This window comes from Hordeum vulgare, chromosome 2H (genome assembly GCF_904849725.1).
Source record: "Hordeum vulgare subsp. vulgare chromosome 2H, MorexV3_pseudomolecules_assembly, whole genome shotgun sequence".
Lineage (NCBI taxonomy): Eukaryota > Viridiplantae > Streptophyta > Magnoliopsida > Poales > Poaceae > Hordeum > Hordeum vulgare.
In genome coordinates, this window is record NC_058519.1 from 410,377,507 (window position 1) to 410,402,060 (window position 24,554).

Sequence of the window (24,554 nt, forward strand, 5' to 3'; positions counted from 1 at the left end):
ACGCTTAACCTGGGAGTTCTGTTCAAACGGGCTCCCAAAAAAAAAGGAATTCCTTATTGATATGAGTAGTCTATCATCCCTAGTAAGCCAGCCTATCACACCTCCACTACCAACACCAAAATGGTTACCACCACCATTACGAGCTACCCCATCACAAGATTGAGGGTTTCCTTGTCTCCCCTAATGCTCTAGAATCTAACGTAAGTGAAAAACGGAAAAGAAATCGACACAGATCTCGTAGAAAAATCGAGGCATTTTTGTGTGAAGAGAGAAGGGATGGGGGAGGAGGAAGAAGGGGGCGCGGTGCGGCCCATGGCTGTGTTGGCCTCCTATCGGCCCCGCCGTGGCCGATTGGCCCAGTCGGCTTCGCCGTAGCCGACTGGAGGCCGCCTAGACCGAGTGACATGCTCTGATCAGTCGCTGACTGCCACGTGGCCGAATGTCGACAGTCGTGTGACCGAGTAGCTCCTATCGGCTTTGATAGAGCCAACCGGATCCAGTCGGCCTCCATCCGACGGACCGAGTAGCTCCTATCGGCTTTGATAGAGCCAACGGGATCCAGCCGGCCTCCATCTGACGGACGATGTATCATTTGTGCAAAACTTTGATCCTGCATAATATTTTGCAAATTTAATAAAAAAATGTGTTATTTAAAAAAATAGCATAAAGTTTTAGGACAAAACCTAGGGTTACTAGGAAAAAGAAGTCCAAGGCCACATGTTACATGAAACCCTTGCCTACTTTTGCACAGTGAACTCAATTTTTAAAAACAAGCTTCTAATTTTCCAAAGATTTCTTAGAAAATGTGTACACATAACACAAATGAGATAACAAAGACAAACGGCCGGGAGGCATAGATGAATCTAGCAATGTCGTCAACGAGGACGGGTCATTATTATATGGACAAGAACAAATATAACCAATCACAACCTATAACTGACCTTTTTTTACTTTACAAAAGAACAAAATCGAGGCCTACACCCCCACCAACTTGCGAGTAGAACTCGCACCGGCTTCCCATCAACATTGGCCAATGTAAGCAAAACAAAGCCACGCAGCTCTTGAACGAACTAAGCATCTCAGCTGGCAGGCAAGTTCAATCTTTCATGCTTTGGTTTGCAGCTGAAGTAGGCGTCAGCAAATTTGTCGGAGTGGCAGGCCTTGGGTCACCACTAAGGACAGACCACTCGTTACCTGTTACGAATGCGGTGGCAAGATCTGTAGGAACCACGGTGCTGGATTTGACAGCAAAGAAATGCTTACCACCACCTGGTTCTACATTAGTTGCGAAATCTTTGGTTCCTGAATCGGTTGATTTATTTGTCAAGTCTGTTTTCAGGAATAGACAGACAGCGGCGCAGTCATCAACTTTTGCTGTGGGAAACCGTGTTCTCCACGTACGGTGAGCCGTTTGGACAAGAAGCCTTGCTGCTGAGGCCTCTGAGGTGGATTCACTAACAATCTTAACAACGTCGTCGTTTGAAAGTACATCCCACACCTACAGTGACCAAAGAAATTAGATGATCACAAGCCACCAAAACCATCTAGCTCGCAGAGATGTTCCAAGTTAATATGTGGTCAGTTGCTCACCCCATCAGTCGCCAACACTATGAATTCGTCCTTCTCTGTGATGTGATGGTAGGAAACATCAGGAACAGAAATTACACCATAATTCTTTAGACAAAAGTCTCCAAATGCTCTTGCCATGGCCAACCCTGGGGAGTTGTACTTCGGAAGCCAAACACGAGTAACGTCTGGCTCGTTTGGGAGAGAAAATACTCTGCCCTTTCGTTCCCTGATGCGCGCTGCTTCACCTGCAGAAAATGCATCTTGCTTCATTTAGAGGAGTATCTCCTGATACCAAATAAAGCTCTTCCTAGAGAAAATGTAAACAACAAAAGCGCTGATGTCGCAACATATTAATAAGCTTGTGAAGTCCTTAAAGAGAGTGGGCATGAGACCTGAAGTTAATATTACAAAGTGAGCTAGTGGAATATCAAAAATCCGCTCCCTGCATAAAATGCAATGTAAAAAAGATTGTCGTTTTGGGATAGATGTGTCAGGTCCAAAAAGTTAAACAGCTTTTATTAGTTACAGTTCAAAGTTTCCTGGGGGAGGTTGCAGCAGGGAGACCCAATCTCCCCGCATCTCTTCTTATTTTGTGCTGAAGTTTTCTCCAATGTGCTAAACAAAAAAGAGGAAGAGGGTGTGCTGCAGGGGATCAAAGTATGCCAAGGGGCGCCGAGCACCAAGCACCTATTGTTCGCAGACGACTCAATAACTCTCATGAAGGCTACTGCTCAGAATTCGGATCAACAGCGATGGGTGCTAAAACTATACGAGTTGTGCTCAGGGCAGGTCATCAACACAGATAAATCAGCAGTGAGATTTAGCAAGAATACCCGACAGCAAGATAGGGTAGCGGTGATGAATATTTTGAATATTAGGAGTGAAGCTTGGTCTGATAGGTACTTAGGTCTACCGATGCATGTTTGTCGTTCAAAGATGGCCACGTTCAAGTATCTCAAAGATCATATATGGCAGAGGCTACAGGGCTCGCTTGAGAAGGCTCTTTTGAACACGGGCAAGGGAGTTCTCATCAAAGCTTGTGCACAAGCTATCCCAATATTCGTTTTGACTGACGAAGGGCTTGTGTGAGGAGATCAATAAGATGATTTGCCGATACTGGTGGGCACAACAGAAGGATGAACATAAAATGCATTGGTTGCGGTGGGATATCATGGCACTACTGAAAGGAGAAGGGGGTCTCGGTTACAAGGATCTCCATACTTTTAACCTCGTGATGCTGGCAAAACAAGCTTAGCTGCTGCTTGCCAATCCTGGATCATTGTGTGCATAAGTGTTGAAGGTTAGATAATTAGATATTATCTAGAGTCTGATGTGCTGCACGCAGAGATCAAACCAGGAGCATCTTATGCTTGGCGAAGCATTATGCAAGCTGTAGGCGTTTTGAAGGAGGGAGTAGTCAACAGGATTGGGAATGGGCTTGAGACAGAGATCTGGACTGAGCCTTGGCTCCCCAGAGGTTGCAGTAGGCTACCCATCACACCGAGAGGACACACGATTACTCATAAAGTAGGGGAATTTATCGACCCTGTCACTGGACAATGGGATGTGGCTCTTGTTGAGGACCTGTTTTGGAGGATCGGCGCTCAACGTATCCTGCCGATCCCACTGCATGATGACTTCAAGGATGACTGGGCATGGCATTACGATAAGCGGTGTTTTCAGCGTCAAAACGGCCTACAAAATACTATGGCAGCTCCAGCAGATGGCGAGTACACGCAATCTGGCGAACCATCATAGGGTGGCAGCAATCTGAACTGGAAGGATATATGGAAGATCAAGTGCCCACCAAGGATGCAGCATTTCTTGTGGTGGCTGGCTCACAACAGCCTGCCCCATAGATAGTATCCAGCGCCGTGGAATTGAACTGGACATCCTCTGCCCTATATGCAAATGGCTGAACGAAGACGGTGCTCATACTTTTCTTCATTGCAAAAACGTTAGAGCTGTGTGGAGGAGGATGGACTGGGAGCACATCAGTGGAGCTTGCACAGATTGACCCGGCGAGGGAAATGGTACAAGCAATCCTTGCTAAAAATGTGGTCAAAACCTGCTGTGTGGTGCTCATGTGCGTATGGTGGGATACACACAACAAGGTGAACGCAGGCAAGCCAATGAGATCCGTAGATAGTGTGTGCCACCGGATTCAAAGAAGCCTCCTTTATTGTGCTAATCTGATGGGGTCAAAGGAGGTTAAACAGGCTCAGCGTCAGCAGGAGTGGCTACCGCCAGCAGGTGATCTGCTGAAAATATTGATGGTAATACATCACATGACAGTTCAAATGGTGGTTATGGCTTCATCATTCATGGAAGCGAAGGTCAGGCTGCTGCCGCTGGTGCTGGCAATATACCCCATGTCCTGAGCCCGTTGCACTCCAAAATTGTGGCATGCCTGAAGAGCCTACAAGCTGCACACCAGCTCGGTATGACATATGTGGCAGTGGAGACGGATTCCACTACAATCATGCATGCAATCAGAAGAAATGAGCAAGACCGTTCTGCAATTGGTTCATCTTCAGAGAGATTAAGATCTTTGCTAGATTAAATTTTTCTCATTTTGAGATTGTTTTTGCCCAAGGCCAAGGGGCTGTAATAAGGTAGCTGATACTCTAGCTGCCTATGGCGCGCGTATGGGCCTTTCATCCTTAGCCTTCTGGCTGGATGGGGCGCTAGACTTTGTTCACGCGTTGATTGCCAGCAATTTGGCTGGTCGTTCTAGTTAATGGAATAGAGGGTATTCCGGCTCAAAAGAAAATCAAAGTTTCCATATAAAAGTATCTTTAAATAACTGATATTGAAGAAAACAATATCTAAAACTGAACTGCAGATGCAACATGTTGGCTACATCCCTATCAGAGATGAAAATAGGAGGTCGAGCTTTTCACTCACAAAAAGCAGGACAGATTGTAAAAAGTTCAATACAGTACAATATTTTTACTTAAATACTCCCTTCGTCCCACATGTTAGTTTTTTCACTCACAAAAACAGGTAGTGCATATTATGTTTTTCAAAAGTCAAGCATGTCTATGTTTGACCAAGTTTATAACCATATTCATTAGCCGAGTTTCTTTCTAACATACTAGCTGGTTCACTGGAAAGGCTCAGCTTCAAAACCGTACGTGGAGCTTCCGCCTCATACGGCTCCTCTAGGGATGGGGGTAGACCCAGCCCAAGCTTTAACCATCGACATCTAAAATACTAAATAAAAAAATGCACTTCATGGTGAATCTAATGATAGTAACTTTGTATTGTGGATGTTGACTTTTTTTAATAAGCTTGGTCAAACATAGAAATGTTTTGACTTAACAAAAACCTAATATGCACTACATTTTAGAACAGACAACAGAGGGAGTATAATCCTCTTATCTTACCATAGCTTCAGAATTATATTGAAATCACTTCTTCCAAGAACTGAAAATATCGTTATAACAGATATGTGGTAAAACTACCACATGTCATGTAAATAAACCAACTTCATTTTAAATATATTTTTAGGGCACAATACATCCTGCAGTGTCACGACCTGAGACCCTTTCAGTTCTGTTTCCAAATTTTATGCACGTACCATACAAAGAGTTGGTGGAATATAGCAAGGTGAAATGCAATGAGATGGTTCCACCAGAGGGAATATTTCACAATATATGAACCAGGCGGTAACACCAAATCGGCAGAATCAGTCGATTCCTCAATCACCCTCTCTGATCTCTTGTCAGGTGACCCTACATGAGGTCTGACTCGGTTGAGGAAATTGGCTTTGTGTACTCATACTCTGGTTTAAGTAATCTACACATGCATCTGCGCTAACACGACTGAGATCCACAAGTGAAAACACTCCCAGCATCCTAACTGCTCCAACAAGCAAATTAGAAACCATCCACCTAACTAAGAAACCAAAATTTTATCTATAAAATAGTTGAAAAGCCTTGGTAAATGGGTTATCCAGCCTCAGTGGGATAGGGATAGCCAAATTTTCAAAGGCTGCCACATGTTTGGAAGAGAGGATAATATGGCTAGGATAACCCATTTTAGGGAATATTTGCTCCAAAACTTGGTTGCCGCCAGCCACGAAAAACTGGTGGACAAGGGCAGCCACCCGTGCGCGCGAGCCTCCTTCCCGCACCGAAGCGTTTTTCCCCCTCCTTATCTTTCACCGTCCCCGCATAAAGGGAAAACCTACCTATGATTGTTGGACTATGGTGTTGGATTATGAAGTTCATCTTCAATTCCTGTTTTCGAAACTATTGTTGCCGATATATTATGTTGGGATGTGATGTTAAAGTTTAGTTATAAATTTCGAAATCAATGTTGTTACCAAGCTTGACATATCTATATTGCTATAATTACAATTAATAGGGGTAATCTCACCACCTCAACCAAAATGGTAACTACAACAATCATCCATTCTTCATCCTCTCAACCAAACACACAAATGGCTATCCCTAGCCACCTGTTATCCTTCCAACCAAACAAGAAAATGTGGTTATAGAACTCACCTAATACCTCACAACCAAACGACAAAAAATGGCTATCCCCAACAACATGGTTAAGGATATCCTCAGCCAAGTCGTCCTTGACCGTGAACCAAACGCCCCCGTAACAATAAATAGAACAGAACAGGGATTTTTTTTACAATTTTTGCAATGCATATATCATCATGCAGTTTTATTATCACGTACTGATGCATGATGTATTTTAAGAAATTGACTAGACGATACATAGACTTGGGGATATATTCAACGGAATGACGATATACGAGAGAGACTTGGGGTAGCACCGATTGAGAAGCTGGTCCGGCATCGTCTCAGATGGTTTGGACATATTCAACGGAGGCCATCGGAAGCGCCGGTGCATAGCGGACGGATAAAGCGTGCTGAGAATGTTAAGAGGGGTCGTGGTAGACCAAACCTGACATGGGAGGAGTCCGTTAAGAGAGACCTGAAGGTTTGGAATATCGACAAAGACTTAGCCATGGACAGGGGTGCGTGGAAGTTAGCTATCCACGTTCCAGAGCCATGACTTGGTTTCGAGATCTTATGGGTTTCAACTCTAGCCTACCCCAACTTGTTTGGGACTGAAAGGCTTGGTTGTTGTTGTTGTTGTTGTTGACTAGACGATACACTGATTCAGCAAGAATAATAAAGTAACTGTTAGTGCTACTAGAACTTTTTGTAAGACAGAAAGCAAAAGGTAGCTAAGAATCCCATACCCAAGAAAAAACGAGAAAAAATCATGATGTTGTAGACCTTTAAAAGAACACACGAGGATCATGAAAATGTAACGTACTTGGGATGCTTGGTTTGAGATCAACTGTCAACTGAAGAGCGACAAGGTGATTACCCTCATCTTTAGTGGCCAATATAGCTCTAGAGTCCCCCAAGTTGCCGATTATAAGATCCTGCCCCTGTACAATTAGCCAGAAGAACATGTTAAAATATGAAATATCAAGCGAAGCTTCACAACAAAGTAGAGTGCAAAATAAGAAATATCAAGTGAAGTTTCACGTAAAGTAGAATCATTATTGCAACGAAAAAGTACCTGCTTAATCAATGTGACTGCTGTGGATCCACTGAACAGACAATCAATATTTTTATGTGACTTCAAATCCCTGTCCATAACATAAAATGCCCTCAAGAATGAAGTTCTCAATGCTGTGAAGATTTCTGGGTACCCTCCATTCTCCACAGCTTCAAGGGCAGCATCAGTATCTTCAACCACAGTTTTCACAGTATCGCCTTCAGCTGTCCCATTTGTGACATTGTTAATAGACAACTCTTTGTATTCATCCCTTCCTATATTTGCACTCAACTTCACAGGGAGAAGATCTCTGACCATCTTGGAAACCAAATGGCCTTGTGGTCCATGGCCGTCAAAAACACCACAAAAGATGGTACCATCTTTTGAACCAAAATTCTACAAACAGAATGCAAAGTTGCAAATACGTTAAAATCAACTATATAATGCCCAAAAGGAGATCATGAACAAGGACAAAGAAGTGCACAATCCGTAGAGTTCCAGCTTAGAAGCAGGTAAGAACCATGAAGCCTACGCAGCTTATAGCTAAAGGAAAACTCTTGGTCATCAGATAACATGTGGTTCCAAGAACGTCAAAGTACATCAGACGGTGCATGCCATGCATAAATGTGTCGTTAACTGTAGTCCACTAAACAGGGAAAATATGTGCTTATTTTCCCGCGCAAAAAAAAAAGTGCTTATATCACATGGGTGAGCGCTCACAGCTTTGGAGAGTCGCATTTGATGGATTTTGATTCACATACTAGTTAAAGATTCTATACTGGAGCACGTGTCAGTTTCCAAAATAACATGCATTAGGTAATAGAGGGAGTACTTAAATCAATTCGACTACGTTCAAACCTAATTATTAACAAATCAATATTACTTACAATAGATATTTTGGGTATTACAATAGATATTTTGGGTTAAGGACAGGACATACACGCTGCAACTGAAGCGCTAGCTTGTTATAAACGTTCTGCTCCTATTCTTTTTTCAAACGATGCTTTAGTATTCATATCTTCAAACTTCCTAAAATTTGATCATGGAATTCTAGATTGGGCAAATGACAATGATAATACTTTGTTCAAAGTGTAGCTCAAAGTGTAGCTCTAATATACCTTAAATGATGGTGCATTAGGTAAAACATGTAAATAGTAAATGATGGTGTATAAAATGAACATCTAAGGGACCACAGAAAATTGATAACAACATTCATAGAGGAGAAAACGGTGTATACCACACAGTACACAAGGTACTGCAACAACAAACCATGGGATAGTATTATTCAAACTTATTGAACTATGGAAATAAACAACTTTAAAAAGATCTAATGGATATAATGAAATATACTCCCTCTGTCCCAAAATAACTGTCTCAACTTTATACTAACTCTAGTACAAAGTTGTACTAAACTTAAGACAGTTATTTTGGGACGGAGGGAGTAGTTGATAAAACACACAGAAATGGCAAGTCCCATGTGTTCAACTCTAGGAGTTCATGAGAAATGAAGAGAAGATCGTCCTTAAAAGGAAATATTAAGATAACGATAAGAAGCATGTGCGTGCTTACAGGTTTCTCCATTTGGGAGGACAATAATTGAGCCCAGTTAAACTACCAGCTAGAACACTCTGCCGGCGATTTAGTAGGCCATATCCAATGGCAATCCATGTGAAGCCACGTAAACGAGACAAATGAAAATGGTATTCTACCCCAGAAGTTGTTGGAATCAAACAGGCATTCTACAGCAAGACGCCACGTGTGCGTCTTATGTGAAAGTAAAAAATATCTTTGTTTGCCTGGTCCAGATCAAGCATACCTAAGAAGACATGTATTATAAACTTCGGTTTTGCTAAAACACATCTAGATGTGAGATAATTATTGCACATCTAAGTCCTATATCAATGATCTTACGTGGAGATTCGTGTCGGTATTTTCTTTTCTTTTTTCTTTTCCTTTTAATGCTTGATTTAGTTATTTAGATGTGCAATAACTTTGCCCCAATTAGACAGTTATGTTTCTTCATGTAAATACGAGCATTGGCTCAGGTCGAACAAAATCATGAAGACATCCTTTTCATCGTATCCAAATACGTGTGGAGCATATGCCGTAGGAGTCACACATCATCGAAAGGTACCCATGGAATTAACAGAAGAGGAAAATAGAAAGAAAAAAAATACAGAACTAAGAACTCAAAGAGTATACCTCCACGACAACCATGGCGTCCTGGTTGACGCCCTTCTTGCCCTGCATCGTGTACAGTGACGCGCTAGCGCAGGCGCCGTTGCCGGCGAAGCGCCCGGGAGCGCCCCTGATAAGCTCGGGACGCCTTCCCTCGGCGGAGGTGCCGCGTGGGGAGGAACCCCCGTGCCGCTTCCGCCGCAATGGTCGAGCGGCCCACTTGAACTGCGCAGGCCCCGTGCTTGCGGGGGTCACGCCCAGCCCCCGGAGCAGGCAAACAAGAAAATCAACGCAGCACCCGTCGCCGCCGCCGCCGCCATACAAAGCGGCCTCCGTGGCCGCAGGCTTGGCCGCGGCGACGCGCGCGGCGACGGCGACCGCCAGCATCCGCTGCTGCTGCGCCTGCGGGTGCTGCAGCTGCTGCTGACCGGCACCGCAGCCGGACCTCCGGCGGCTGAGCACGGGGCGCCTCCCAGCCGCGACCGCCACCATGCCCTCTCTCCGAATGATTCCGCCCCCTTCCCTCGTCGTCTCTTGCTATCTGCTTAGGTCAGGATCTTGGCTCAAGAAGCAAATCTCTTGGCCGGAGTCGGATCTTGCAGGGAGAGGAGAGTGGTTTGGTACATGGATGGACCTCGGCGTGGCGAAGAGTAGACGCAAGAACTGGTCGCTGCAAGGGCGCGAACGAAGTGGGCGTGGCTGGCACTAAGGAGGGCTTGGAACACGGTGAATAGTAGCAAAGATATCAGTTTTACTGGTTCAATCGACGATATTATTCTTATTCTATCTGTGGCGACGGCGAAAGGGAAGCTGAGAGGACAAGAAGCCCAACAGGAACAGGTGCCACCTCCCCTCCTCTCCTGTGGCCTGCGCGGCGCCTCCGCGGGTGTGGACCGGAGAGGAGAGGCGGAGGCAAGAATCTCCGTGGCAGAAAGGGAGAGGATGGGGCAAGTGGGCGGGGAGGAAGAGGGGAAGGGGGGCCTCCTCGTCGGCTGGTTGCGTGGTTGTCGTGAGACGGCGACCGGGCGACGGACCCAGAGAAACACGTTGCAAGGGGGTTGGTCGGCAACGGGAGTGAATGGGCATGGCTGTCCCGCTCACCGGTACGTATTAATAGTACTACCTCTGTCGTGATTTAAAAAACACAGTTCAATACCATCTTGTTTAGAATCGAAACAGATTCCTTGATCATTCGTTACTGTTTACAGCGATTATATATCGCCGGACAGACGCGACGCTCTGTGAAGAGACACCGGTTCCAGGACGAGCGGGAGAGGCGTCGATTGAGGACAGAGCCGCCCGGCGGTTGGGAAAAGTAGATTCCCTAATTACATTAGTGTAATAAATCTTCACCCCCCTAACCTACGCTTGACCATGTAGAATCGTCTCACGATCATCCAAGTAGGGCTATCATCTTGAAAAGATTCTCCTCCAAAAAGTTCTTCATGAAAACTTGATGAGAACCTGAAACATAAACTCACAAAGAGATAGCATAATGTGATGTTATTGAACAAGGATATCTCAAGGAGAGACTCCCCCTGTTGCCTGCAAGTCTCTAAATCGTCGCATACCAATTCCATGAACATATTTCTGGAATGTTGAGTTTGGTAGAGACTTAGTAAATAAATCAGCAAGGTTGTCGCATGATTTGACTTGCAGAATGCTTATTTTCCCCGCTTTTCTGAAGATTGTGGTGGGGGGGGGGAACCATTTAGGAGAAATATGCTTAGTGATATTGCTCTTGATATATCATGTTTGCATCTATGCAACACAGGCCGCATTATCCTCATAGATAATGGTGGGTGATTCAATTGAACCAATTCCACATGACTGTTGTATGTGGTTTATCATTCTGCGAAGCCATACACATTCACATGATGCTTCAAATAATGAAATTATTTCAAAATGATTGATAGATGTAGCCACTAGAGTTTGTTTTGAAGACTTCCATGATGTAGCTGTACCATCATGTAGGAACACAAAACCGGTCTGAGATCTGGCATTATGGGGATCAGACAAATAACTGGCATCTACATACCCAATCATATCAAAGTCCAGATTTTGCTAGAACTGAAAAAATAGGCCAAGATCCTTTGTGCCTTGGAGATATCGAAAGATATTCTTTACTCCAGACCAATGTCGTTTGGTGGGAGCTGCGCTGTGTCTAGCAAGCAGATTCACTGCAAATGCAATATCAGGTCTTGTGCAATTTGCAAGATACATAAGCGCTCCAACAACACTGAGATATGGAACTTCAGGTCCCAACACCTCTTCTCCATCATCCCTCGGTCTGAACGGATCTTTCTCAACGTCTAGAGATCGAACCACCATAGGATTTTTAGATGGATAGGATTTGTCCATATTGAATTTCTCCAATATTTTCTGGATATAGGCAACTTGGTGTACCATGATTCCTGAGGGAAGGTGCTCAAGTTGAATACCTAAGAAAAATTTGGTTTTACCCAAATCCTTCATCTCAAATTCCATCTTTAGGTGATTGCTTGCTTCATCAATGTCTGGTGCACTGTCGATGATGTTGATATCATCAACACACACAGAAATGATGCAAAATCCTATGGAGGACTTCTTGATGAAGACACATGGACAATCATCACTATTGGAGTAACCTTTCTGAAGAAGGAACTCACTTAGTCGGTTGTACCACATCCATCCCGACTGTTTTGAGCCATACAATGAATTATTCAGCTTTACACAATACATGTTGCGTTTTGCACTATTATTCGGGACAGAGATTCCGTCAGGAACCTTCATATATATGTTCGAATCTAGTGACCCGTAAAGATATGCGGTCACGACGTCCATCAACTGCATGGATAGACAATTTTGCACTATCATAGATATAAGATATCGGAAAGTGGTTCCACTCATTACTGGAGAGTAAGTCTCATTGAAATCAATGCCGGGTTTCTGCGTAAAACCTTGTGCTACGAGCCTTGCTTTATATCTCACCACCTCATTGTTCTCATTCCGTTTCCGGAGGAAGACCCATTTGAATCCCATAGTGAAAACATTGGGAGGTGTAGGTATTGCTTCAGTGAATACCTTCCTTTTGTTAAGCGAGGCAAATTCTGCTTGGATTGCATCCTTCCATTTAGGCCAGTCGGAGCGCCTTTGGCACTCGACGATAGACCTTGGATCATGATCAATGATAAGGGTATCTGCAATCTTTTTAGCAAAATATATGTCGACAGTCGTAGTCTTACGGTCAAATGATTCTCCAGAATCAACATAGTTGACGGAAATTTCTTGCACCCCTAGAGACTCTTCGTGATTTCCCAATACGGCTGAGTCTGGGTGTTCCGATGTTCCAGCCAGTTTGTGCACACTGGAGCTGGGTTGTGAAGGTTGCCCTTCCACTGGGTGTGAACTACCCATCAGGTGTTTGTCAATGTTGAGTTGACCTGCATTTACTGACTCCGAGGATTTTCTCCTTGATTTCCTTTGTTGTTTGCTAGAAGCTAGCTCCAGGTCAGAGGCCATACTACTCCCCCTCTTTTTAGGAACAGAGAGTTGAGTGGTTTTTATTGGTATCTCCACTCTTTCTGGCGCGTTTCTGGCCGGATTTAAGGATTTTGTAACACCTTTCATATCAGTAAATGAATCTGGCAGATTATTTGCAAGATGTTGCAAATTAATGATCTTCCGAACTTGAAGTTTGGTCTCATGGGTACGTGAATCAGAGGATGAAATGGCATGAGCATTCCAATCAATTTCCGGGCATTCTTTCTGGTACTTGAAATCTCCCCTAATGCCAGAAAATGTTCCTCATTAAATATGCAATCAGCCTGACAGGCTGTGAACATATCCCCAGTTAGGGGTTCCAGGTACTTGATAATCGACGACGATTTGTACCCCACATAGATCCCCAACTTTCTGTGTGGGCCCATAGATGTCCGCTGTGGTGGTGAGATCGGGATGTATGCAACACATCCGAACTTACGCGGATGGGAAATGTTTGGAGGATTTCCATGTACCAATTCCAGAGGGGAAGAACTGTGATATGCAGTTGGCCTCAATTGTATCAAGTCAGCAGCGTGTAAAACTGCATGACCCCAACAAGAGGTTGGCAAGTTGCAATTTGTCAACAAAGGTCTTGCAATGAGTTTAATCCCTTAATCAATGCTTCAGCCAAACCATTTTGTGTATGGACATATGGAACAAAGTGTTGAACTTCAATCCCCAAGGCGCAATAATCATTGAAAGCACGTGAGGAGAATTCTGCAGCATTGCCCATTCAAATTGTCTTAATTCGATTTTCAGGATAATGAGCTTACAACTTAATGACTTGCCTCATTATCTAGGCAAATGCATGATTTCGTGTGGATAGAAGACACACATGTGACCATCATGTAGATGCGTAAATCAGAACCATGAAATACCGGAAAGGTCCAGATAATGGATGAATGGGACCACAAATGTCTCCTTGAATACGTTCAAGGAACTGAAGTGGTTCGGCTTGTATTTTGAGGTGGGGCCTCAAAATTAGCTTTCCCGTGGCACAAGATGTGCACACAAAATCAGAAGATTGAGAAAAATTTGACTCAAGCAAATTATGACCAATGGAATTGCTAGTAATTTTTCTCATCATCCCGATTCCGGGATGGCCCGGGCGATCATGCCAGATTTGGAATGCGTCAACATTCTGAAAAATTACTTTGTATGCAACATGTTCCACGGGTTTGATGTACGTATAGTACAAACCAGACGATAGAGAAGGAATGTTCTCATGTACCTTTTTGCCATATCCGTGATCTTTGGTAAAGAGTAGATACTCCTCTTTGTTAATGTTTACAGCGATTATATATTGCCTCCTCAAAATCCAACCATCTTGTTTAATTTGTCAAGCACAAAACCTAAAACAACTAGGCTCATCTATGTGCACCAACAACTTATGCTAAGCAAGATAAACAACTAAGTGATAGGAAGATATATGACAATAAACAATATGGCTATCACAAAGTAAAGTGCATAAGTAAAGGGTTCGGGTAAGAGATAACCGAGGCACGCGAAGACGATGATGTATCCCGAAGTTCACACCCTTGCGGATGCTAATCTCTGTTGGAGTGGTGTGGAGGCACAATGCTCCCCAAGATGCCACTAAGGCCACCGTAATCTCCTCACGCCCTCGCACAATGCAAGATGCTGTGATTCCACTAAGGGACCCTTGAGGGCGGTCACCGAACCCGTACAAATGGCAACCCTTGTGGCGGACACCGATACCCGTAAAAATTGCTCGGGGCACAACCTAATTGGAGACCCCGACGCTTGCCCGGAGCTTTACACCACAATGATTGAGCTCCGAGACACTCATACGTCTCCAACGTATATATAATTTTTGATGGTTTCATGCTATTATCTTGTCAAACTTTGGATGTTTTGTATGCCTTTTATATATTTTTTGGGACTAACTTATTAACCCAGTGCCAAGTGACAGTGTGACAGCCCGATGCCGACGTTCCAGAAGCTTCCCCTTTTCTTTCCGTTTTCGTCGTGTGGGTATTTTCAGTTGCCGCATCATCATCGCATCATGCGCATCATCTGCATTGCATCGGCGTCTTCGTTGCCGCCCGTTTTCAAAAATTGCATCCGTTGTTAGTTGCCGGTTAACGTCGTTGTTCGTTCCGAGCCTGACCGCACACGCACGCACCCGCGGCACCGTCGTTACTCTGTTTTTAAAGTGCGTTTAAAACTTTCTCTGATCGGGTTGAGATTTGACGTGCGGTGTTATTTTAATATAGCTAGGCCGCCTGTCGAATTTCGTCGCGATCGGAGTCCGTCTGGTACCCGAACGGTCGACCGTAGCGGCACCGTATTCGGTCTACCGTCGGACGTCTGTCGGTGTTTTAAAATTCGTGCCGCGCCGCCCGTTCTCCCTCTCGTCTCCGTATATCCCCTCTACACGGCCGCGTACCCATACCCATGTTCGGAATCGTCCGAATCCGACCCCGCGGTTGGATCCGGAATGAAATTCCGATTAACCGAGCCCCCCCGTTTGCCTATATATATAGACCCCTTCTAATTTTCAGACAACCTCCCTCTAATCCCTCCTCGTTTTCCGCACCAAACCCTAATTTTTCCCCTCTCTCTCTCCTCCTCTCTCCTCCCACCAGCAGCCACCGGCCCGCGGAGCCCGATTGGAGCCCGCTCGAGCCCATCCGGGCCCGTATCAGTCGCCGCGAGCATCTGATCGTGCCCCCGCGCCCCTGGTGCCGTGCGCCGGCCGCCTCCCGTCGCCGGACCCGCGCCACCCCGAGATCCACCCGTGTCCCGGCCACCTTCGGCCGTCGACAGATGCCGCCGTAGTTGCTGGCCTCGCCCACCGGCCGGAGTCCCCCGTCGCCCTGCGCCTGCTGCTGCAACCGCCAGATCGGGCGGTGCTTCCCTCGTGCTGCGCCGCTCTCCGCCCCAAGCTCCAAGCCGCCGCCTCAAGGCCGCCACCGGCTGGATCCGGTCAGGTTCGGTTCGGGGAACCCCATCATCCGTCGCGTGCTTGCTGCAGTTCGGTCCTCGCCGCCATGGCCTTCCCGTCTCGTGCTCGCGCGAGGGGAACCGCCAGATCCAGCGACCGGGCCGAGCACGCCTCCAGCTGGTTGCAGCCCAAGCCAGCAGCCTCGCTTGGGCCTCCTCCCCTGCGGCCTCGGCTGGGCCCCGAGCCGGCCCAGGCCAGGTGCCCCGCAGTGGCCCAGCTGGGCGCAGCTCCCCCGGCCCACCTTGCCGCCCTAGCTGCAGCCGGCCTGACTCTCCATCGACTTGGGCCTCGGGCCGCGATGGTAAGCCCCGCCCCAGCACCTTTTAGTTATGTTGCGACACAGTTCGGCCCATTAGATAAATTAGGAGGTTTTTAGGAATTAAGTAATTCCAGAAAATAACCGTAGGTTCAAACGCCAGTAACTTTTTTTCCGTTAGTCGGATCGAGGTGATCTTTATATGGTTTTGGTGTAGAATTTCGCGTAGTATCCGTTTTTGTAACTTGCATAATAGTTTGACGTCGTTTAGCATGCCGGATGCCTAGAATAACGTGCTGTTTTTATAGGTTTCGTCCCGTATTTATTTCTCGTGCGTGTCCGGACTGCCCGTATGCCGTAGTATAAATGCCTATGTTTTAGGGACCATTTTTGCATGTATTTTAGAGCGGTCAATTGTATTTTTACGTGTAGGGATTTGCCGGTAGTATACTTTTTCGTATATAGGTTATTTTTCCCGCTTTAATGTGTGACATTATTTTGTGTTGCAAACCCCACATATTTTATATGTTTCCGGGGTGATTTTTCTGTGCAATTGGTTTTAGCTTACGAGTAAGTTAGTTCGCGAGATATTTTTGCTAGGTTGCCCTTTTGATTAATTCGTAGGATTTATTCCGTGCCTCGTTTGAATTAGATGTCAACTAGAGAGTTGATCTTGGATGTTTTGTTTAGCCCCTGGTATTTTTGGTTGCAATAGAAATGCATGTTTAGGTGTTGTTTGCTTGCCCTCAAGTTGCTAGAAATAGTGCTGTTTTAGAGGAGCTGAAATATTTCTAAGTCTGGAATCTGTTATGTTTTGTTGCTCTCTTGTATTGCTTGCATCTTGTGATCTGTAGCTCTTTTGAGGTTGGTCCAATGGAGTTAGTTGTACCCCTTGTGTTTCTCTAGCATGCTATGAAGTTTCATGCCATTTGGAGTCCTGTAGCTATAGGTTTTGCTGCTGTCAATATTGCTTCAGGCTGAAAACTGCACTTTCATGAGGTGTTATTTTCACTAAGTCTGAAATAGTGTGTGAGATGCCTTTTTGAGACTTCTTTCCCTAGTGATCCATGATGCCATGCTAGTTGTTGTTAGTTGTTTGTAGTAGTGCTTCTTGCCCTCTTCCGTGCCATGCCTTGCTTGAGCATATCGGAGTTGGGTAGCCGAAGTTGTGAGGCGTAGAAGTTGCTATGTGGCTGTTTTGGGCAGTTTGTAGTCATTTCTTGTTTTGCTTGTAGATGTTGAACCGTAGCTCCGTTGGAGATGTTCTTTAAGTGTAGATTGCTTGCCTTGACGCGTAGAATCACGTGAACCTATTTGTTTTGCTGTTTAACAACTAATTAAATGCATTAGTTCAGATCTGGACAGAATTGGAAATTAACATGTGAGGTCGTTTCAGAGATGCTATATGTCATTTCCGACCTCATTTAAAATGCTTAGATAGGTAGTTTAATTTCCGCTTCACCTCTTGCATGCTTGACAACATTAATATTGCCGTGTAGATAACCGGGAGTGAACTAAATAATTAACGTGGAGTTTCGTCAATATGCAACTCCTTGCATATTGAACTTCACTTAATGTGTAGTGTTTGATTGTGTAGATTGTCTTGCCGTGACTTGCATGTATTCAGTAGCTCATGCATCATATGTGTTGTGCATCGTGTGGTGAATATCGTGTGTTGATGCTTGTTTCCGGTTTCCCCGTCTCGATAGAGTTCCGCAAGCGTGTCGGATGTGAGGACCCGTTCGACTACGTCGGTTCGTCTGCTTCACGGAGGCATTCTTCTTCCAAGCGGGATCTCAGGCAAGATGATCATTTCCCCAGATACCATTACTATCATTGCCATGCTAGTGTTATCGCTTCTATCGATTATATCTCGTTGCCTACCACCTGTTAGATATCAGCCTCTCAACAATGCCATGAAAACCTTCAATCTGTTCAACCTAGCAAACCACTGATTGGCTATGTTACTGCTTGCTTAACCCTGTTGATAGCGTTGCTAGTTGCAGGTGCAGATGCTTCCATGTGAAAGCATGGGTTCCTTGATATATCACCATATTAAATGCTATCTAATTTAATGCACCTATATACTTGGTAAAAGGTGGAAGGCTCGGCCTTTCTAGCCTGGTGTTTTGTTCCACCTTTGCCCCCTTAGTTTCCGGCTACCGGTGTTATTTTCCATATTTGAGCGCTCCTAACACGATCGGGGTTGTTATGGGGACCCCCTTGATAATTCGTGTTTGATTAAGACTGGTCTGGCAAGGCCCAACTTTGGTACTACATTTGCCTAAACACCTAATAAAATTGCATAGGGACTTTCCGGACCCCGAGGATAATTTAATCAACCCCCGGGCCAGTGCTCCTCATGAGTGTTGGTCCAAATTGGCAAACTACGAGGCCACCGCGGGGCAACCCGAGGTTTGGTACTCCTAGTGTGACCCATCCGTCGTGTCCTGAGAACGAGGTACGCGACTCCTATCGGGATCGTCGACACGTCGGGCGGCCTTCCTGGATTAGTTTTACCTTTGACGAAATATCTTGTGCATCGGGATTCTGGTGATGCTTTGGGTAATCTCAGAGTTGAGGTTTTCCACTAGGGAATCCGACGAGATCGCGAGCTTCGTGATTGAGGATTTCTATGCGGCTTGTGGTAATTTGTGATGGACTAGTTGGAGCACCCCTGCAGGGTTAAATCTTTCGGAAAGCCGTGCCCGCGGTTATGTGGCAACGTGGAAGCTTTGTTTAACACTGGTTCTAGATAACTTGAAGTTAACTTAATTAAAATTGGCCAACTGTGTGCGTAACCGTGACTGTCTCTTTCGTGAGTTCCTTCTCCGATCGAGGACACGGTGGGGTTATGTCTAACATAGGTAGGTGTTCAGGATCATTCATTTGATCATCAGTAGTTCACGTCCGCTATGCGTAGATCTTCCCCCTCTTATTTCTGGTACTCGTAAGTTAGCCACCATATACATGCTTAGCCGCTGCTGCAACCTCACCACTTAACCATACCTCACCCATTAAGCTTTGCTAGTCTTGATACCTTTGGAAATGAGATTGCTGAGTCCCCTGTGGCTCACAGATTACTACAACACCAGTTGCAGGTTCAGGTAAAGGTTACATGACACGAGCGCGTTGATTGTTCATTTGGAGTTGCCTCTTCTTCTTCTTCTTCATCGATCTAGGATGGGTTCCAGGCCGGCAGCCTGGGATAGCAAGGATGGACGTCGTTCTTCTTTTGTCGTTTGTTTTCGTCCGTAGTCGGACCCTGCTCTTACTCTTGATGATTATGTAATGTACTGATGTGACTCTGATGTAGCTTGTGGCGAGTGTAAGCCAATTCTTTATATATCTCTCCTTTTCAGTACATGTACTTGTAACGATATCCATTCTTGCGACACGACGAGATGCGCTTCTATCCCTGACGAGGCCCCCGTGCCAAATTGAGGATAGGATCGCATCTTGGGCGTGACAGTCAGTTCCTGTTTTTTCCGTGTTTTTCACCCTTTTCAGAGGAGGATTTTAAACGGAGTCCAAATGGAATAAAACTTCCGAAAAGATTTTTTCCGGAACAGAAGATACGCAGAAAGCTTGGGAACCAAGGCAGGGAGCCCCGGGGGAGGCCACAAGCCCCCATGGCGCGGCCAGGGGGCCCGCGCCTCCCAGGCTTGTGGGCTCCTTGGGCCTCCCCTACCCTAGCTCCTTCGCCTATAAATTCCCTAAAATCCCTAAAAAATAGGGAGATCCACGAAAATACTTTTCCGTCGCCGCAAGCTTTTGTCTCCGCAAGATCCCATCTAGGGCACGTTTTGGTGCCCTGCCGGAGGGGGAATTCGGATACGGAGGGCTTCTTCATCAACACCATGACCTCTCCGATGATGCGTGAGTAGTTCACCATAGACCTACGGGTCCATAGCTGGTAGCTAGATGACTTCTTCTCTCTCTTGGATCTTCAATACAATGTTCTCATTGATCTTCATGGAGATCTATCCGATGTAATCTTCTTTTGCGGTGTGTTTGTCGAGATCTGATGAATTGTGGATTTATGATCAGATTATCTATGAATATTATTTGATTTTCTTCTGATCTCTCTTATGCATGATTTCATATCCTTGTAATTCTCTTCGAGTTGTGGGTCCTGTTTGGCAAACTTGATCAATGATTCTTGCAATGGGAGAAGTGGTTGGTTTTGGGTTCATACCATGCTGTGACCTCACCCAGTGACAGAAGGGGTAGCGAGGCACGCATCGTGTTGTTGCCATCAAGGGTAAAAAGATGGGGTTTTCATCATTGGTTTGAGTTTGTCCCTCTACATCATGTCATCTTGCTTAAAGCGTTACTCTGTTCGTCATGAACTCAATACACTAGATGCATGCTGGATAGCGGTCGATGTGTGGAGTAATAGTAGTAGATGCAGAAAGTATCGGTCTACTTGTCTCGGACGTGATGCATATATGTATGATCATTGCCTTAGATATCGTCATGACTTTGCGCGGTTCTATCAATTGCTCGATAGTAATTTTTTCACCCACCGTAATATTTGCTATTTTGAGAGAAGCCTCTAGTGAACACTATGGCCCCCGGGTCTACTTCACACCATATTTTCAGCCTTACTCTTTTACTTCGTTGCACTTTCCGCCTTCAGATCTCACTTTGCAATCAATCTTGAAGGGATTGACAACCCCTTTATAGCGTTGGGTGCAAGCTCTTTTGTGTTTGCGCAGGTACTCTGGACTTGACGAGATTCTCCTACTAGATTGATACCTTGGTTCTCAAACTGAGGGAAATACTTACTGCTCCTGTGCTGCATCACCCTTTCCTCTTCAAGGGAAAAACCAACGCAAGCCAAGTCTCCATCAACGTGCCAATTTCTGGCGTTGTTGTTTGAGAAGTAGCAGAAGGATTTCTGGCGCCGTTGCCGGGGAGTATCAAGTCAAGAACTCATCCAAGTAAGTGTCGCAAACTCATCTCTTGCATTTACTTTTTTTGCCTCTCGTTTTCCTCTCCCCCACTTCTGAAAAACAAAAATTTACAAAAATATTTGCCTTTTTCGTTTGCCTTTTTCGTTCGCCCATTTCTCTCGCTTGCTTTGTGTTCGTTTGTGTGCTTGCTTGCTTGCTGAAGTCACCATGACTGAAAACACCAAACTTTGTGACTTCTTGAATACTAATAATAATGATTTTATTAGTACTCCGATTGCTCCCGTCACTAGTGCAGAATCATACGAAATCAATGCTGCTTTGCTGAATCTTGTTGTGAAAGAGCAATTCTCCGGCCTTCCTAGTGAAGATGTCGCATCCCATCTTAATACCTTCATTGAGCTTTGCGATATGCAAACGAAGAAAGATGTGGTTAATGATGTGATTAAATTGAAGCCTTTTCCGTTCTCGTTGCGAGATCGAGCAAAAACTTGGTTTTCGTCTTTGCCCAAAAATAGTATTGATTCTTGGAACAAGTGCAAAGATGCTTATATATCCAAGTATTTTCCGCCGACTAAGATTGTCTCTCTCCGTAATGATATCATGAATTTTAAGCAACTTGATCATGAACATGTTGCACAATCTTGGGAGAGAATGAAATTAATGATTAGAAATTATCCCGCTCATGGCTTGAGTCATTGGATGATTATACAAATCTTTTACGCTGGCTTGAATTTCGCTTCTAGAAATATCTTGGACTCCGCCTCAGGTGGAACGTTCATGGAAATCACGTTAGGAGAAGCCACAAAACTCCTAGACAATATCATGACGAACTACTCTCAGTGGCACACTGAAAGGTCACCTACTAATAAGAAGGTACATGTTATAGAAGAAATTAACTCGTTGAGTGCTAAGATGGATGAGTTAATGGATTTTGTTGCTAGTAGAAGTGCTCCTTTAGATCCTAATGATATGCCCTTGTCTTCCTTGATTGAGAGTAGCAACGCTAGCTTGGACGTTAATTTTGTTGGTAGGAATAATTTTGGCAACAACAATGCTTTTAGAGGAAACTATGTTCCTAGGCCTTTTCCTAGTAACCCCTCTAATAACTTTGGCAACTCCTACAACAATACTCATGGAAATTACAATAGATTACCCTCTGATCTAGAGAGTAATATCAAAGAGTTTATCAACTCACAAAAGATTTTCAATGTGTCCATAGAGGAAAAACTACTCAAAATTGATGATTTGGCTAGGAGCGTTGATAGAATGTCTAGTGATATTGATGCTTTGAAAGTTAGATGTGCTCCTCCCAAGATCAATATGGATGAAACTTTGAAAACTATGTGTGTTTCCATGAGTGAGAGGAAAGAAAGAACCGCCCAAATTCGTGCTAGACATGAATGGCTTAAAAGGGCGTGTTCTCGTGATAAGAATCACGAAGATCTTAAAGTTCTTAGTGTGACTCCCATTGAATCTTTGTTTTCTTGTGTCAAACCTAATGATGATGGGGCTGGATATGAATCCACTTTGGTTGAAAAATGCCCCAATGATTCGGAGTCCATCTATCTTGATGCTAAAAGCATTGAAAGTGGAGTAGAAGATATTAAAACTTTGAGTAGTAATGAAATTACTACTTTGGATTTCAAGGAATTCAATTATGATAGTTGCTCCTTGATTGAATGCATTTCCTTGATGCAATCCATGCTAAACTCTCCACACGCTTATAGCCAAAACAAGGCCTTTACCGATCATATCGTCGAAGCTATGATAAAATCTCTTGAAGAGAAACTTGAATTGGAAGTTTCTATCCCTAGAAAGCTTCATGATGAGTGGGAACCTACTATCAAAATCAAAATAAAAAACTATGAATGCAATGCTATGCTTTGTGTGATTTGGGTGCTAGTGTTTCCGCGATTCCAAAGTCTTTATGTAATGTTCTGGGTTTTAATGAGATTGAGGAGTGTTCTCTTAATTTGCATCTTGCGGATTCTACCATCAAGAAACCCATGGGAAGGATGAATGATGTTCTTATTATTGCAAATAGGAACTATGTACCCGTGGATTTCATTGGGCTTGACATTGATTGCAATCCTACATGCCCTATCATTCTTGGTAGACCTTTCCTAAGGACTATCGGTGCTATCATCGATATGAAGGAAGGGAATATTATATTTCAACTTCCTTTAAAGAAGGGCTTGGAGCATTTTCCTAGAAAGAAAATAAGATTTCCTTATGAATCCATGATGAGGGCTACTTATGGTTTCAGCACCAAAGACGACGATACGTGATTCTATCGCTTTCTGCCTAGCTAAGGGCGTTAAACAATAGCGTTTGTTGGGAGACAACCCAATGAATTTATCTTTTTATTTCTATTTTGTTGCGTCCACACTATCATAATTCTGTTATGATAGTGTCTTTTGTGTTTCTTTTTGTGTTTGAGCCAAGCAAAACCTTTATGACTAGTCTTGGTGATGGTTGTTTGATCCTGCTGGAAAAATACAGAAACTTTTCGCTCACGAGATTATTTTTCATTTTTATTCAGAAAGAGCTTTTGATTTTATTCTTTTTTCTGCTGGTTTATATGCCCTTTTCCCAGGCATTCGTAATTTTTCAGAATTGTGGAGATACCAGAAGTATACGAAGTATACAGATTGCTACAGGCTGGTCTGTTTTTGATAGATTCTGTTTCTGTTGAGTTGGTTGCTTGTTTTGATGAAACTATGGATAGTATCGGGGGTACTAGCCATGGAAAAGTGAGAATACAGTAATCTAACACCAATATAAATAGAAATCAAGATTGCTACAGTACCTAAAGAGGTGGTAGTTTGTTTTCTTGTGCTAATGATATCTCGAGTTTCTGTTTAAGTTTTGTGTTGTGAAGTTTTCAAGTTTTGGGTGATGTTCTCATAGACAAAGGGATAAAGAGTGGAAAGAGCTCAAGCTTGGGGGTACCCAAGGCATCCCAAGACAAATTGAAGGACACCAAAAAGCCTAAGCTTGGGGATGCCCCGGGAAGGCATCCCCTCTTTTGTCTTCAATCCATCGGTAACATTACTTGGAGCTATATTTTTATTCACCACATGATATGTGTTTTGCTTGGAGCGTCTTGTATCGTAGGAGTCTTTTCTTTTTGTTGTGTCACAATCATCCTTGCTGCACACCTTTTGATGGATACATGCACTCATCATGAATTTGCTAGAATGCTCATTGTGCTTCACTTATATCTTTTGAGCCTAGATAATTTTGCTCTATGTGCTTCACTTAGATCTTTTAGAGCATGGTGGTGCGTGACTTGGTAGTTGGTTTGTGCTATGAAAGTAGTCCCAAAGGTGATATGTACCCAAAGAGGATACAAAAACTTCCATCTTCATGTGCATTGAGTAGAAAGAGAAGTTTGATTCCTCTCAATTAGTTTTGAGACGTGGATTTGGTAATATTAAGAGTTGTGTTAGTAGGGTGTTGTGAATCTACAAATACTTGTGTTGAAGTTAGTGATTCCCGTAACATGCACGTATGGTGAACCGCTATGTTAGGAAGTCGGAGCATAATTGATCTATTGATTGTCATCCTTTGTGCTGCGGTCGGGATCGCGCGATGGTTAACACCTACC

General features: G+C 44.3%; 1 protein-coding gene across 1 annotated transcript; it reads right to left on the reverse strand.

The window, feature by feature from the left end:
• Positions 1-760: 760 nt before the first annotated feature.
• LOC123426445 (probable protein phosphatase 2C 38) lies at positions 761-10,186 on the reverse strand. Its single transcript, XM_045110290.1, has 5 exons — positions 9,304-10,186; positions 7,123-7,497; positions 6,871-6,988; positions 1,591-1,814; positions 761-1,498 (listed from the first exon to the last, which is right to left on the reverse strand). The coding sequence occupies exons 1-5, from the start codon at positions 9,769-9,771 to the stop codon at positions 1,097-1,099; spliced, it is 1,587 nt and encodes a 528-aa protein (XP_044966225.1). The 5' UTR covers positions 9,772-10,186; the 3' UTR covers positions 761-1,096.
• Between the last annotated feature and the right edge of the window lie 14,368 nt (positions 10,187-24,554).